General features: G+C 37.5%; 3 protein-coding genes across 4 annotated transcripts in view; 2 read left to right on the forward strand and 1 right to left on the reverse strand.

Moving 5' to 3' along the window:
* Positions 1–767, forward strand: part of LOC106951651 (RING finger protein 11-like) — a 7,623-nt gene extending 6,856 nt beyond the window's left edge. The window contains exon 4 of the mRNA XM_015039304.1: positions 103–767. The gene's annotated coding sequence lies outside the window, so the exon portion shown is untranslated. The remainder of the gene's footprint in view (positions 1–102) is intronic.
* A 2,635-nt stretch (positions 768–3,402) lies between these two features.
* Positions 3,403–7,833, reverse strand: LOC106951621 (retinoid isomerohydrolase RPE65). Its single transcript, XM_015039268.1, has 14 exons — positions 7,723–7,833; positions 7,399–7,481; positions 7,158–7,308; positions 6,805–6,912; positions 6,567–6,708; positions 6,056–6,203; positions 5,603–5,684; positions 5,376–5,508; positions 5,144–5,283; positions 4,472–4,601; positions 4,267–4,381; positions 4,082–4,176; positions 3,887–3,998; positions 3,403–3,776 (listed from the first exon to the last, which is right to left on the reverse strand). Exons 1-14 carry the CDS (start codon positions 7,731–7,733, stop codon positions 3,631–3,633), a joined length of 1,596 nt encoding a protein of 531 aa, XP_014894754.1. The 5' UTR covers positions 7,734–7,833; the 3' UTR covers positions 3,403–3,630.
* A 1,453-nt stretch (positions 7,834–9,286) lies between these two features.
* The window catches only part of LOC106951637 (serine/arginine-rich splicing factor 11-like), a 15,967-nt gene continuing 9,761 nt past the window's right edge, over positions 9,287–15,492 (forward strand). For both annotated transcript variants that reach the window (XM_015039293.1, XM_015039295.1), the window contains exons 1-9: positions 9,287–9,595; positions 10,150–10,283; positions 13,488–13,603; positions 14,066–14,146; positions 14,230–14,267; positions 14,356–14,489; positions 14,617–14,695; positions 14,779–14,904; positions 14,995–15,084. In XM_015039293.1, coding sequence (XP_014894779.1) covers positions 9,474–9,595; positions 10,150–10,283; positions 13,488–13,603; positions 14,066–14,146; positions 14,230–14,267; positions 14,356–14,489; positions 14,617–14,695; positions 14,779–14,904; positions 14,995–15,084 — 920 coding nt within the window. In that variant the 5' untranslated portion in view covers positions 9,287–9,473. The remainder of the gene's footprint in view (positions 9,596–10,149; positions 10,284–13,487; positions 13,604–14,065; positions 14,147–14,229; positions 14,268–14,355; positions 14,490–14,616; positions 14,696–14,778; positions 14,905–14,994; positions 15,085–15,492) is intronic.

The following is a 15,492-nucleotide window of genomic DNA, read 5'->3' on the forward strand; positions in this document are numbered from 1 at the left end:
ATAGTATGGTGCGCTCATAGTCTGGAAAATACGGTAATTGGTCTTAAAAGATTTTTTGAAAACAAAACTTGATACAGCCATTTGTTTTGAGCCCAACAGAAGGTTATGGTATGACAGTGTAATCCTAATTTGTGCAATAAAGCGTATATGGGCAAAAAAAAGTGCATCAAAATACAGCATATTAGTTGATTTGTTAATTGAATTGTGAGAGTTCTTGGTTTTGATGCATTTAGGAAAAACAAATGCTTCAGTAATTGACCTGCCAATCATTAATCAAAGCTGATCAAGGGAAAATTGACTGATGGGTGCATCTCTACATCTCGGCAATTTAACTTAAACTTTTCACGTGTTTAACATAAGAAGCTAGATTCATTTATTAAACACAAATGTTTTGTTTTACTCTAAGTCCCTGTAGCAGTAGTTACCATAGTTCATCTGATTTGTAGCTATATGAAATTGTTGTTTTTTTTTTTTTGTCTTTTTCAGTTTAACTGTGTTTTTATTTCACATTTGTGTTAAATCCACTGCACATTTAGTACATTTACTAGCTAGCTTGTACACTGTTTTTATGTGCAAACCTCTGTCCCAGAATTGAGACTTCTTTTGTGGTGTAAGAGGTAAAAATGAGACGTAATGATTTCCTCTTGCTTTTCCTTTATTGTTTTTTTCAGTTTTAACTTTATTCTGAGCATTTCTTGTAATCGTTTTATTTCTGTCCCTTTGGAAAGGCTAAGTCTTTGTGTAAACAATAAATTGGTGAGAAACTATTTGTGGTTTTTATTTAAAATACCCACACTCTTTCTGTTGTTATATCATACATCACCAAAAACACCCAATATCCAATTGGATGAATTCAAGCGCAGGGGCCTGAATTTGTTACATTGTGATTACAAACCTGGAACACAACAGAATGCACAAATAGTAAATAGCTGAGCCTTTCATTAATGCAATCCTGAAATCTGGCAGCGAAGTGAAAAGCGTGACTACATAATCAGGGCTTCTGTGTTGCACCATGGCAGCACCAGTTTGGAATTTTAATCCCTCCTTTTCCATGTTTTTGCTGCTTCTACCCAATATGTTTGTGTATGCTAAGTGTTACGACACGTGATTGGTTTGGCAAATTCTTCTCGGACTTACACCATCACTTCGTATAAAAATATTACACAGCAGACGTCGCTCTTTAAATTTGTGCAAGATTTTGAGACGTATGATTGAAAAATTGCAATTTATTATTTATTGGCTGTAATGATGCAGCTTTTGAAGTGATAAAGAAAATCTCAATTTTCTGGCATAACTGTGTCTATCCCAATCTCATGTATGCAGAGTTCTTAAATTTGAAAGCTTAAAGCTTACCGATTTAGAACAAGATCTTCCTTTTTTTGGTCTGCATCTTCTAAAGTACATTGCGATGTGTTTCATACTTTATTTTGACTTTGACTCATTTTCCAGGTCATGACAGGTTGACATTGTTTTCTTTGCTGTTTCTGATCCTTTTCTATGATTTTATTATTTCCTATTCGGTTTGAATCAAGTTGCTGAAGCTTGGGATTTTTGCAAATCTGATTTTAGAAAAGTATGGAATTTTGACATGAAAACTGTGCAGGAACCTTGCAGGAATATTACATTTAATGTGTTCTTTTGTTACCTTTGTGCTCTGTTTAGCTGTATTACTTTTCAGCATTTAACTGAATTTTCAAAAACAATTCTAGATCTACTGCTTTAGCAATATTTACATGTTGTCATAACATAATGTCTGTATACAAACTTCTAATTCTGCTGAAATCTTTGCAGTCCCATACTCAAAAAACCATTGCTTCAAATTATGGTCTTGTCGTCTTCTTTAAATGCCTGTTTTCCATCATTGAAGAACAGGTTTTACTTGGTTTGAGCTGTCATAAGTGACATCATGGTCAGTACGAGTCGTTATTTACCATCGATGGAAAGCCATCCTTTTATTTGAGAAATATGTGTAGGCAACATTTCTCATTTGTTTGCTCTTTTTACTCTAATAAGATATTTTTTTTTTGAGGGGGAACATGTTGCTATTACTTATCTGCCTTGTTTGCACTTCTATTTCTTCTTGTTGATCTCATGGTTGCTTTCCATTTTTTTAAGATTTCATATTGATTTGGCTTGTTCTGAACTCAAGGCTTTCTATCTGAATACATCTGAGAGTTTTCTTGGACAGCAACCAAGTGCATATTTAAAACTTGAAACTGATCCAAGACCATTATATGTTCTCAGGTTGTCCTGAATTAATAAGAAAAAAGCCAACACCCAGAGAGGGTTGATGTAATAAATGGGTGTAACTTCTGAACTTTTGATGCATTATTTAAAGTTTTAGCTTTGAGCCAGCAGTTTTTAGTTAAATGCCTTCTTGCTGTACAAGGTCTTTTGATTGTTTACACGTAACACTATATGTATAATGCAAACTGATGATCAACAAGGACAAAATTCTGAAAATTGTCTGTTCGTCACCATAATGACCACTGCAAAATCAAATATACACCATAAAGCCATTGAAAAGAATGTTTTGTTTCCAACATGTCTTTTTTAACATTCAGTACTCTCAGTTTGCAGGGCTGCAAGATCTGAGTGGTTGCACTTTTCAGATTCTGGCAACACACTGGAACAAACGTCAAGTGACTAGTTCATGTGTGACATGTAAGCGGATTTTTTGCAGTTTCATATTAACTATGGAGGTTTTGTCAAGATTGTAAAGATGAAGAATCTGATGTTTTTCTACCTTAAGAATAATTTCAACTGAGATATACTTGTACTGAAATGTTGTTTTCCAATGTCAAAAAAAAAAAACAGTCGCAACAAGGGAGCATGGGGGTTTGTGGAAATTTAGTGCATTGTTTGAAAAGAAAATAATTCTATGAAGGCTACTGTCAGTCTTATCTTATTAAATGTGTTGGCATATCTAAAACCTGTCTCAACCTCACCACTGGAGCCATTTCAAGAGTTCCTCATGCTGATGTGAGTGAATTTTCATCCCTGCAAACAGAGCATCTGCATAGCGTCTCATGGAGTTTAAGGAACCTTTTATTTGGGTCATTGTTGTAACACAGGCAACAACAGGCAACGAGAATCTTTTAAACAGTGTTACTGTTTTTAAATTGTTTTAATCTGTTTTATAATTGTGTATATGTAGTATTAATCAATTTTGTTTTGTAACCAGGTTGCTGTGTACTGCAGACTTCTGCCCAGGTCCCCCTTGAGACTAGATCTCAATGGGGTTTACCTGGTTAAATAAAGGAAATAAAAAAATAAAAAAAAAACACAGTTGCAGTGGTGCCAAGCAACAATACTCGTGCCACAATCATCAGCATGTTCAAAAAGTATGTTGCATTACATGTGCTATCGCATTAAATATGTAGAAATAAATCAACACCAGGATGTTATTTACTTAAAGTTGTGCATATTTTCGAAACAGTCAGTTCTTTTCTTAAGACATTTCTTCAGATTCATAATAATATGATCCCCTTAGTAATTTGTACTTGAACTACAAAGCAACAAAAATCATTTTCTCTCTAAAAATGACTCCTCATGCTGGCATGGAGGTGCTTTTTATTGTCATCATTGTTTCAGATCCTGAGTGGTACTTTATGCAACTGGACTGGATCATCACTGTTTGTACATCCCGTGAAAGGTGACGGGAATGGAGCACTCCACTTCTGCTCTTGCGATCTCTGACAGATCCTTGGCATTTAGAATGAGCATGTATGCTGGCCTCTGGGAACCAGGAGCTGCCACAATGGTAAGGAGGACACCTGTGGAGACAGCAGATTTGAAACTTACCTAACAATACTCCTGTATGCATCTTTTGTGTGTAAATCAGCTTTAATATTAGTTTATTTTAATTTAATACCATCAAACTTACCATCATCTTCATCTACCCCATCTGGAGTCTGGACAAACAAGGGCTCTGAGGGGTACGACTCGGGCTCTTGCCAAACCCAAGTCTCCTTGGTCCTCACATTCAGCTTGCAGATCTACACATAAATTAGAAGAAAAAGTTAACATGAGTACATTTTAAGTCTCTCTCTCTCTAAGTTCAAAACGTTTAATATCTTACCCTGTCTGGTATGAAATGGTTGAGTCCAAGGCCATAGGCGTATGAGTAATTCTTTCCTCCATACTTTTGGTAATTAATCTGTGGAAACTCAAAGGCTTAAACCCAAGAAAAGAGAAGTGTTAGAACAAAATGAGATTACTAGTATTTGCTAAAAATTGCATGTATCCCAAACTATGTGTTGGTACCTTGGCGAGGTCCAGAGAAGAGCACTTCAGGCTCCAGCCAGATCATCCCATCAGCATGCATGACTGCTGTGGCTGTGGTGTACGGCAGACTCACGAGATTCTTCCCCTGCTCCTCCTAGATAAAGTCCATAACATGGTTGGTGAGAACTAAAAACACATAACCGTTTACTAAGTGGAAGGATTTTATGGATTTCTGATGCCTCACCTTGTGGACATCCAGAGGGATGACATATCGCCGCACCTCTGGCTGGGGCGCCATCATGGCTGCCTTCTTCACCTCCTCCCAGTTGGCTCTCAGGTTGGCCAGCCACAAGTAGTTGTAAACAAACTCAAATCTAAAAGAACAAGAGATTTATGCTTACTGGCCACTATTTACTACAAATTTCTAGAGCCAGGTTTTTACCACTTTGCAGAGAACAGCTTTTGCTGAGAAAAAAAAGCTTTAATTTTAGATGCCATAGACTCAACAGGATGCTGGCAAACTTTTGTGATGTTTGTTTCCTGTTTCAACATAACCCAAACATCTTCTCTTGATTTGCAAACCAGTGACAGTGGAGGCCATTCGACTACAGTGAGCTCATTATCATGTACAAGAATGGAGATGGTAAGCCACAATAAATGTTGTCTTAAATGATGCTTAGTGCTAAGTGATGCTAAGTGAATCCAAGGCTATACTGGTTTTCTGTTGTTGTAGCCAATAACAGACGACACGAGACATGTTGCCACCCGCATGTAGAAGCTGTTTGAAGGTCTCATATGTGCTTTCAGAAATGGTATTTTGGATACGTTGGTTGCAAGTGACCAGAGTACATGTCAGCTTCAAACACATTGTTGAGACATTCAGGTTGAGCAAAAATTGCTAATTGTATGTAGCTACCCTTTCCATGAGCAAAGGTCAACAACAATGAATCCTTGATCCTCATAGGTGTTGATGTGGTGGAACATGCCAATCGGTGCTCCTTTGAACTTCAGGTCGATGTACTCTCCAGGGTCTTTCTTGGCAACATGGAAAATGGTCTAGGAAGGTTCACTTATAACAGGTTAGACATTTGGCCTGAGAACAAATGATAAAATACAGACTGATGTTTTAATTTGATTAAAAATCGTACTCCTTGGCTTTCATTAGACTCGAAGCAATCCATGTAGTTGGAACCTCGGATGCTCCAGGCACTGAGGAACTTCAGCAGGTTGATCTTCACTGGAGTCTCAACGAAGACAAAGTAGTTTTCTGACATGCCAAAGCTGTGATGGAGGGAAGTACATTTTAACAACTTGGATTTCACACAACAGTGTTGAGAACAAGCAAAGGGAAAAAAAAAAAAAAAACTACACCCACCTGTGCACATAAGATGGCTTGAACCTCTCAGCACTGGGAAACTGAACCACCACTTTGGACTTCTCAATAGGGTCTGACTTATCTAAGGAATGAAAGCTGCTTTGAAGTGCAGGTGGAAAAAAAAACCTCCTGTTGTTTTACTTATAAAAAGACAGGAGAACCTCACAAAAGGCATAAGCAGAATATTAATATATATTATTATTAACAACAACAACAACAACAACAATAATAATAATAATGAGAAATTAGCATCCTAGGAACCTGGGGTTCTTAAAACCATATATGATAATCATGGTAATAATAATTTCATTGTTAAAGATCTGATTATGTCACTGGGAGTATGCGGGTCCAGGACCCTGTTCCAGCCTCCCAGGCAGCTTGCAATGAACTCCATGCAGGAGTAAACACTGAGCACAGGTTTTGAATTTGTTTCAGTATGCTGTTCATCCAAACCTTTCTGCGTGGGAGGAATCCTCACGATGTTGTAGGCCAGTGTTGCACCTTTTCCCATGCAGTTTCCAATGTTGTATACAGTACCATCTTGCTCAATATGGGGGTGAGCTGTGATGCCATTAATGTTTACGAAGTTGCACATGTCAACCTGCATAGGAAAAATAGCTTTTACGAGCTTTACGATATATTTAAAGTTAAAAATCCATATGTTTCAAGAGTCATGGATGGATGGATGGATGGATGGATGGATGGATGGATGGATGGATGGATGGATGGATGGATGGATGGATGGATGGAAGTTTTGCACAACTTGATACAAAATAAAACCTGGAATTTCAGATATTTCTCTATAAATTATTTCTTTTTGAAACCTATCCAGAATGAAAAAGAACTTAAATCCAACATTACGTTTTTCCAAACTACACAGGAACTCTGTTTAGGCTATATCAAACTCAAAGAAGCTATATTTCAAACTTTTATCACATCAAAGTCTGCAGCTACACTGAAATACCTTCTTCAGAGTCTCCAAAGTATCAGTGTTCACTTTAGTGATGTAGTTGGTTTCTGTCACGGCATAGAAATCCTCTCCTATAGGGTAGACATTAACCAGGCAGTTATCTGTGACTTCAACTCCTTTAAAATAGGAGAAAAATCTGCAAAGAAAAAAAAAAAGGTAAAAATACATTTTAGGAAAGACGCATAATTTTAATATTCCCTACAACTAAAGAAATTATCCGTGTGCAACCAACCTGGAGAAGATATTCTTGCAGGGATCTGGGTAGGCAAATGTCCCAAACTCAGTGATAACCACACGTTTTTCTGTGATGGCTCGGACGTACGCATCTGTTCGAACAAACCTGAAAGAAGCAAGAAATTAAAGAAACAAGAACTAAAAATTAGTCGTGCTTAAATATGACATTTTTGTTTTTCTTGCATAACAAGACAAGAAACAAAACAGAATATTACTTCGGTTCTAAAAAGTCATGACATATCAACATTTATGTCACACAGTTTTTAAAATTTTTGTGCTGATTGTAATCATTGTGAATTCTGCAAATGTGCCGAAGATGACAAGGCTGTGGTTTTGTGTTCAAATTCTTACTTCCTGTAGTAAGTGACTTGGCCGTTCTTGAAGTCGAATTTGTGCATGAGGGCCTGTCCGTCAAAGAGGTGATAGAAGGGTTCATCTCCAACCTCAAAGAGTCCAGGTCCCAAACGGAGAAGACTTCCCTTCAGAAATGAAGGAATTCTACCTGCAATTTTTTTTTAAATCTATTTTTCAATCACATGGTCAAAAAAAACTACATTGGAAAATCACCAATACCACAGTGATAAAAACAAACCTGTGACTGTTGTTGGCAGAGGTTCAGCAAGTTCCTCACATGTCTCAAAGATTTTCTTGTAGCTACCAGCCGGATGTTCAAATCTGTTATCAAAGAGTAATGTAACAAAGAAGCATGTTGAAATGAAGTTATATGAGGAATGTGTGGCATTGCATATAAGATTTAAACAGTTCCATGCTAAGCAGTGTGTACTTTTAAGCCTATCAATAATCTGTCGCAAACAGACAAAATATCCACATAAGAACATACAGAAATAGTAGAAATGTAAAACAAAGCTTGCCCTCCTTTTGCGATGTACGTTATTTCACTTCACCAGAAACTCACCTGCTCACCATGTTTTCCTCCTGCGTCAGTAACACACAAGTGCAAACTGTTTTGAAAACTGTGGGTCACTTCTGAGCTGGAAGCCTCTGATCTTCCAGTGGATTTGGAGTATTTATTTTCCCTGCCAACGTCACGGTTGCTGCGCTGTTTTGTAAATCTTTCCCCTGGCCAATCATGTCACACCGTGAACAAAAATCCCTTTGTCTCTATATCCCTCTGATGGATAACTTGAGGACTGGCCCCTCCAGAAACGGATTTATTGAGCAAGATGAGTATTGCAGTAAACAATGCTTGGCAAAACTGTTGCAATGGTGCATGTGATTTTATTTTTGTCATCCTCAATAACTGCGTGAGCTTCCGTGTTGAGACATTTGCGAGATTTTTTTTTTTTTTTTTTCATTGTATTGCTGCAGTCAGTCTGCAAAATCACCAATACGATTTTGTCTGGAGATGTGCATGCTAGAAATGATATATGGTCTTTGTAATGAACAACTGAAACCTCTACTAGCTGAAATCTCTAATTGAATGTGGTAGAAGTATTTTCAGATTAAATTAGCAAAATAGTTTTATTTATTTAATAAATTCTGATTAAATAGTTGGTACACAGGCTACAATAAGATATGAAATAATATTACATTTACTGTATCAGGAACAGTGAAGGATTAAAACATAATCAGGTTATGGCGTACCAAGACTGTTATATATAGTGCTAATAAGATAAAAACGTGCACACTAATTCTTTGGTTTCCTTTAGCAATACAGGACCTCTGTTCAGGATAATCCAGGTGAAGAGATTAGACATAAAACAGAGTCTGTATTGTTCTATCAAGGAACAAAAAAAAAAAAAAAAAAACACCATGAGAAAAGCATGTTTCACCAGTCACAGTGCTGTGACGTGCAATAAGTCACATGCCATTCAATTTAAATAGTTTGGACAACAAGGTTGCCTCATTTTACTAAAAACAATCCAGAGCCAAACTATAGTTCCCAGATATGCTCTACCATGCCAAGCAGAAGTATTCACATCTCTTCTCTAGCATGCACACTGTGAGGCAATACTTTGTTTCCCTGGAATTTTGCAAGTTTTTTTTCAGTTGTTTTGTCTCTACCATTTTAAAACCACAAGAGTCTGATTTTTGGCCATTCTTCTTTGCAAAATGACTTAAGGTTAGCCAATTGGAACAGAGAGAATTTGTTTAATTTGTGAGCATCAGTTTCTGTGACCTTGTTTTAAATTTCTCAATAGACTTATCTCTGACCTGTCTGGTGACAGACATTGAAACAGAAGCCATATTTGTACTGAAATTAAATTGAAATACAGTATTTGTACACTATACTAAGTTTTACCAACTGAGAGGAGGAAAGGGCGACCTCTGTAGGTTATTAAGGGCGATTTATTTATCTCTTGTGCAATATTCATCTTGTCGCGCCACGATGTCTATTTATATAATTTGATTAAATCAAGTTAAGAGAAAATAAACGAAACCCAAAAAGAGGTTACAATGTATAACTCCAGATGTTTCTTTGTATTTACGTCCTTCCCTTTTACGCATGCGCAAAAAACTCAAGCACTATCCAATATGGCCGCGACGTCCAGCAGTTGTTCCTTCTTCTAGTTGGCATCTAACCTTTGTCCTGTTGGTTATTTGCAAACAAAACGATTTTAATGCGATACGAATAGGCGCTGCAGTGATTTGTTTCCGCGTGTGTCTATTTTTGTTGTTGTTGAAAAAACGGTAGTTGTGTCGAAAATGAGTTACACGACGCGGGTGGTTCAGGTGACCAATGTGTCGCCAAGCACAACGTCGGAACAGATGAGGACATTGTTTGGTTTTCTGGGAACCATCGAGGAACTAAAGCTATTTCCGCCAGAGTGAGTTGACTACTTCGCTTTTTATTTAAAAATTTAAGGCTAGTAAAATGTAAGTACATTCAACTGGGGTCCAAAAAGCTGTGAAAGTCTATATTTTTGTGTAACGGAAATGTAGGCCGCACGCTTACCAGAGCACGTCCCTGAAGCTAACGCTAGCTTCCGAATTAGCATTTGCGTGAAAGGCTGTTTCACCGCTCTTTTTAAATCCCGAACAACCTTAGATCCGCTTTCAAAACTATAAACCAAACTGAGCATTAATCGCAAAAACAAACAAGCTAAAGAAAAACAGCTTTTTCAAAACCTTTTTTTATGTGTACAAGTCGGTCTACTGTAAGACAATGTGGTTATGTGAGTTTGCTGAAGAGATCTGTTATGCAATTCCCATGTCTCAGTGATATCTATCTACTTATGTCACCCACAGTTGCAAGATGAGACATCTAATGGTGGTCATCCATAACTATATACCCTGTCTTTTAATAATTATAAAATTTGAGATAGTAGTTTAGCTTTTGGGGCATTTTTATATTTTTTTTTTCTAAATTCGTCATTTGCAGTGATTCCCCTATGCCGGTGACTTCCCGAGTCTGCTTTGTGAAGTTCCAGGAGCCAGAGTCTGTGGGAGTGTCCCAGCATCTCACCAATACGGTTTTTGTGGATAGAGCTTTGATCGTGGTCCCGTTTGCTGAAGGTTTGTCTTGTCATTCTGCTCGTGCTCCTTTTGAATGAATGTCATTATTTGTGAAAAGTAACAGTGTTACCAAGTTAAATGGATCCCATTTCCTCAGCTCAACTTATCGTGTTTTATTTACATATAATTTTAAAGGAAGATTGATTGAAACAGAAACTCCAGGTTCTTCTGGTTAGTAAAATGGCGTGTAAAGCAGATTTTACCTTTTTTCTTAAATCAAGAGAGGTAACACCACAGTGCAATTGTTCTTGCTTTTTGTGGATTATATCTCTGGCTTATCTTATCTTCTTTTTTTTCTTTTTTTTTTAGTTTGTCTAGCTTTTAACAGGTGCTGCTTGTACAAAGAAAAAATTATGTAATGTAGCAAAAATCTGCTTTACACACAAGAACATCCCCCAGCAGCAGGCTGTGCAGACTCCTCAGAGTTCTGAAACAAAGTAGAACAAAAAGCACATTGCCATATGTACATTTTCCCCCATATTGGACTATCCACTGTTAAACCTCTCTCTGTTATTTGTGTGTGTGTATGTGTGTGTGTGTGTATGTGTGGTTTTTGTAGTGAAGAAGGCAAAAGCAGCCCCCTCGTTGATGGTCGTCTGCCTGCCAACAGGGAATTGTAGACATTTGCAAAGGCCAGCAAGCATTCAAGCCCCACCCCCTATTTTGTCCTCTATTCTGTCTCTGCCTGGACTTTCTCTTTCCCTCTTTTTGTTTTCTTATTTTAAGTGGTTTAGAGTATGAAGATCAGACGTGAATTGCTGGTTAGAAGCATTGCTTAACATGCAATGTATTCAACCCCTTAAAGGGCTGCTTGGCCATGCATTATATTGGTGCAAGAGAGTCATACTCTTAATGTCAATTTTCTGGAAGACGGAGCTAAAAACAAATGTGTGTTAACTCACTGCTGCAAAAGAAATCGATAGTTTTAATAAAAACCACTATGTTGTAAATGTTTAACAAAACCCAAATGTGTCAGTGTACAGACATTAAAACGGTTTCTACCAGAAATATATATATATATATATATATATATATTTTTTTTTCAGTAAGAGATGCACCAATGAGGTTTATGGCTAATTTGTTTAATATTGCTGTAAACTTTCAAAATTAGTTTGATCTTTTTCTGGTTTTGCTTTTCCAATAACTGTTCAGTTTTTCTTTCTAGTCTTGCGATGAGAACACATTTGTATTAGAAGCTGCAACACACCACATTTGAGGGCGTTAGTTTTCGTTTTACTCAGACAAAATGCTGAGTTGACATTTTAATTTCTCTTTTGCATTTTATATTAGAAATCAGCACGATGGGTTACGTTAGCATTACTAACTGTACATGGTATATTCCCTTGAGAATTACCAGCATTTAACTCGGACCTCTAAAACTCTGGTAACAAACTTAAAACTAAAAATATAGGAACCATTTTTTTTTTTTAAAGATGTTCATCTTCCTTGGTACTTTTTTGAAGTACTTTTGGCTTGGAATGATGTTCTGTTTTTCTGATTCAGAAATGTGTGTCATTACCTTTTAAACCTGAAAGTTAAATAGTTAACTAATTAGTGAAGAAGCACTAAACAAAGAGTAACTCTCTATGTTGTAGTCTGACTGAACAGCAAACATGACTCATCAGAAAATCATTTCTAAACTACATCCACTTCCTTTGATTTTAATATCTAATTAAAAAGATCAGCTTTAAGTGTGTTACCCAGAGTAAAACATCCTCATTGCAGATTGTAGAAGCACTCAGGTATGAAACTTGTTAGAGATTACATGTAGCACATTCAGGAAAATATTTTTTTATTTTCTGACCTGCAGGTCAACATATAAATTGTCTGATTTCGGTCACCAGCCGGTTTCTCTGTGCATCTCTAGATTTATTAAACTTTGCTAAAACGGCATACATACAAGATGCTTCAGGAAAAAAAAAAAATTCTACATGAACTGAGTATTTTAGCATTAGTTGTGGCTGAGTGACTATTGAATATATTCAGACACATTCATGCTTAAAAGGTTGACCTTGAAATGGCATTAGCTGTTTTGGTTTTGTTAGAACCAGGCATCTGAAACATCAAGGTGGCTTAAAATAACCCTATTCTTTCAGTGTGAGCTAAACCTGGACTTCAAAAAGGGTAACTCTTTTCATTTACTGGATGCCTGATGTCACTGATGATAAAACTCCTTGTTGTTAATTGTATGAAATATCCACCCAACATGACAATGCTGGTGCAATATTCTCTTTTAACAGTGGTCTTTTTTTGTTTTGTTGTTGTGTTTTACAGTTCTTTTTCCTGGCTCAGCCAGTCCTGTATACCAGACCCTGCAGAAAATACCATCCAACAGTTTTGTGTCCTGCAGCAATTTCTCTCTCCAGTGTGCTCTTGTGTTTAAATGTTTTCCCTGTTGTGTGTCTGAATTTAGGTCATGTGATTTCTGTGAATAAGTTGCATTGGGAATAGGTTGAGACAAATGATGAGGTGTTTGGTAATCTGCGCAATATAAAACTTAGAGGTGTTGTGTATTTCATGTAAAGCTGATAGCTTTAAATAATAATAAAAAAAAATATTCAAGACTTCATCCCCTGCCAAGGTGTGGTTAAGTGATGCAGTGTTGAGGTAAGGATTTTTAGCCTATGATGTACAGCAGGCACGCTACCTACCCTGAATTTTATCATTTAGTCTAACCACTTAATCATTCTGAAATGTGTTTTTGGTAAGTAGACACTGATAGCTTTTTTTTTTTTTTTTTTTTTTTTTTTTGTTTTCCTGCCAAATCCTTAAAATTCTCTCTGTTGTGTGTATCTCGATTTTTCTCTGTGTGCTTTTAGTAGCGAAGCCGCCAGCGTGAGTCGCTTGTTTCAGTAAGCATCTAAATGAAAATTGAGGGCACACCCAACTGGAGAAGCCGATGTGCTTGCTAACGTTTGGTTCATGACTTAAAAAACACATTCAGGTGATATATTCTTGGCAGTGTTCATTGGAATAGTGTGATTTATTCCAGCAATAGTTAAGTCACTGCAATGATTACTTTTTGAAGTAGGGAACTCTGATCTGTAAGTGACCACTTTGTTGAACCTAATTTGAAGAAATGCAGTGAGAAGACTTCTTTTTTTTCTTTTTTTCTTTTTTCTTTTTCTTTTTCAGAACGTCTTCTGTGAATTTTCCAAATGTGTAGACTTTCACTCCTCATGCCTGTTTTTTATTTTGCTGTAGGATCTATTCCTGATGAGGCTAAGGCTTTGTCCCTTTTGGCCCCAGCAAATGCTGTTGCAGGGATCTTGCCAGGCGGAGGCCTTCTCCCGACACCGAATCCCCTCCCAAATCCTGCTGTAAGGCTTCACATCTGCAGACTTTAACTAGGACAACATGTACACTACTTTGCTAGTGTGTTCACACCCCTTGACATTTTGCACATTATAACCACAGACTTTAATGTGTTTTTTTTTATGCACAGTGTAATGCGTAATTGTTGAATGGTTTTAAACGTTTTACTAAATGCAAGTCTGAAAAAGGAGGACGTGTTTTTAGCCTAAAAAAAATGGTTTTCTGTTGCGTTAAATTACGATAAAATACATTGATGTTTGTGGTGCCACTGTGACAAAATGTGAAAAGTACTGAGACATAAATACATTTTAACCAAAGAACTGCCCTTTCTGTTCCACTTTTTAGTTAAGTTGCCTAATTCAAATCTTTGTTGCCTAATTTGTCATTTTTAGTAGCAGTGATCTAGCTGCTTGAAGGCCTGTGTTTTGCCACATGTGGTTACAAACATTATTTGTTTCATTTTTCAGCTTGGAGCCAACCCCTTTGGTGCTCCAACCATAGACCCAATGGCAGCGTTTGGATTTGCTGGACCCAATATGAACCCACAGGTGAAAACTTTATGCCACTTAGTTCAGCTGCTGTTTTTCCAAAAACACTTCAGATTTTTACACTATCTTCTGTCTTCTTACAGGCTGCTGATCAGTTGCTAAAGATGATGACGGATCCAAAGTAAGTGTGCGAAGACGCCAAAATTAAATGAATAAAAGCAATTTGGTGTAGCTACAGAGGTTAAGCGTAAGCTCTTCTCTCTGATTAGACTGAATCCCTTGGCTGCTGGTTTGAACCTGAGTGCGAGCCTGAAGGCCGATGCGTCAAATAAAGAGATTGAAGAGGCTATGAAGAGGGTCAGAGAGGCTCAGTCACTCATTTCTGCTGCTATTGAACCTGGACGTGAGTGCTAGAATATTTCCCTTTTACTTACCTTGGATGTTTTTTTTGTTTGTTTTTTTAATAAAGCTAAATAAATGAGCTGCAATGCATTATGAAACATCTAAGGTGCTATCTATGCTTCTTTCAGATAAGGAGAGCAAAAAGAAACATTCTCGGTCTCGATCCAGGTCCAGAAGAAGAAGGACCAGGTCACGTTCAAGACACAGGTATGGCTGTTATTGAGACACACGATGCAGCTGGACCGTTTGTCTGTGTGTTGACTAACAAGTTGTATCGCTTGGATCTTCAGTCGCAGGCGAACCAGGAGCAGATCAAGACGCAGATCCAGCTCGAGGAGCAGGCGGCGTTCCAAAAGCCCACGCAGGAGACGCACCCACTCCAGAGACAGGGGCAGGCGAACTAGAAGCAGATCCAGGTGAGTTCCTAGTGGAAGAGTTTCACCTGGAGCCCGCTGTGTGACATGAGCAACTTGTTGGTGATGTATGTGTCTTCCATTTATCAACAGAGACAGGAAGAAGGAGGACGTTAGCAGGAGGAGATCAAAAACGCCTCCTAAAAGCTACAGCACTGCCAGAAGGTCACGCAGTGCGAGCCGGTGAGTGAGATCAGAACCCGCTTAGTTTATCACCACAGAACTTTGTTTGCTTGAAAACCACATGGGTGTAAATAGTTAGAATGGAGCTCTAAGTATTTTTGTACTTATTATAGAGAACGTGTGATAGCAAATTTGATCAGCATTTTAGCTTAAACTACCCAGCCCCTGCTGTCTTTACAGGCATACAGTATAATTACCACCTATAGATCCTTTATTGGCCATATCTGTGTGAAAACATCTCCTCATTAAGCAGGTGTGTGTGCTTAGACAGAGCAAAGCTTTGTTGCAGGCTCGTCTGTTATTTGGAACATCTGTTCTTTACCTGCCATCTGTGCTATTCTGATTTTCACTAAAAACCGAGGACGATAAGAATCTTGGTTTGTACTGTTTGTAACTTGAGCATAAATT

This window comes from Poecilia latipinna, unplaced genomic scaffold (genome assembly GCF_001443285.1).
Source record: "Poecilia latipinna isolate Pla-1442-1.1 unplaced genomic scaffold, P_latipinna-1.0 Scaffold27, whole genome shotgun sequence".
Taxonomy (NCBI): domain Eukaryota; kingdom Metazoa; phylum Chordata; class Actinopteri; order Cyprinodontiformes; family Poeciliidae; genus Poecilia; species Poecilia latipinna.

Excerpts from the sequence above, each read along its gene's own strand:
- LOC106951621 (XM_015039268.1), bottom strand. Across the intron at positions 7,309-7,398 it reads TCTGCCAACAACAGTCACAG|GTAGAATTCCTTCATTTCTG; the intron begins GTTTGTTTTTAT and ends AAAAAATTGCAG. Across the intron at positions 3,777-3,886 it reads TGGGGTAGATGAAGATGATG|GTGTCCTCCTTACCATTGTG; the intron begins GTAAGTTTGATG and ends CTGTCTCCACAG.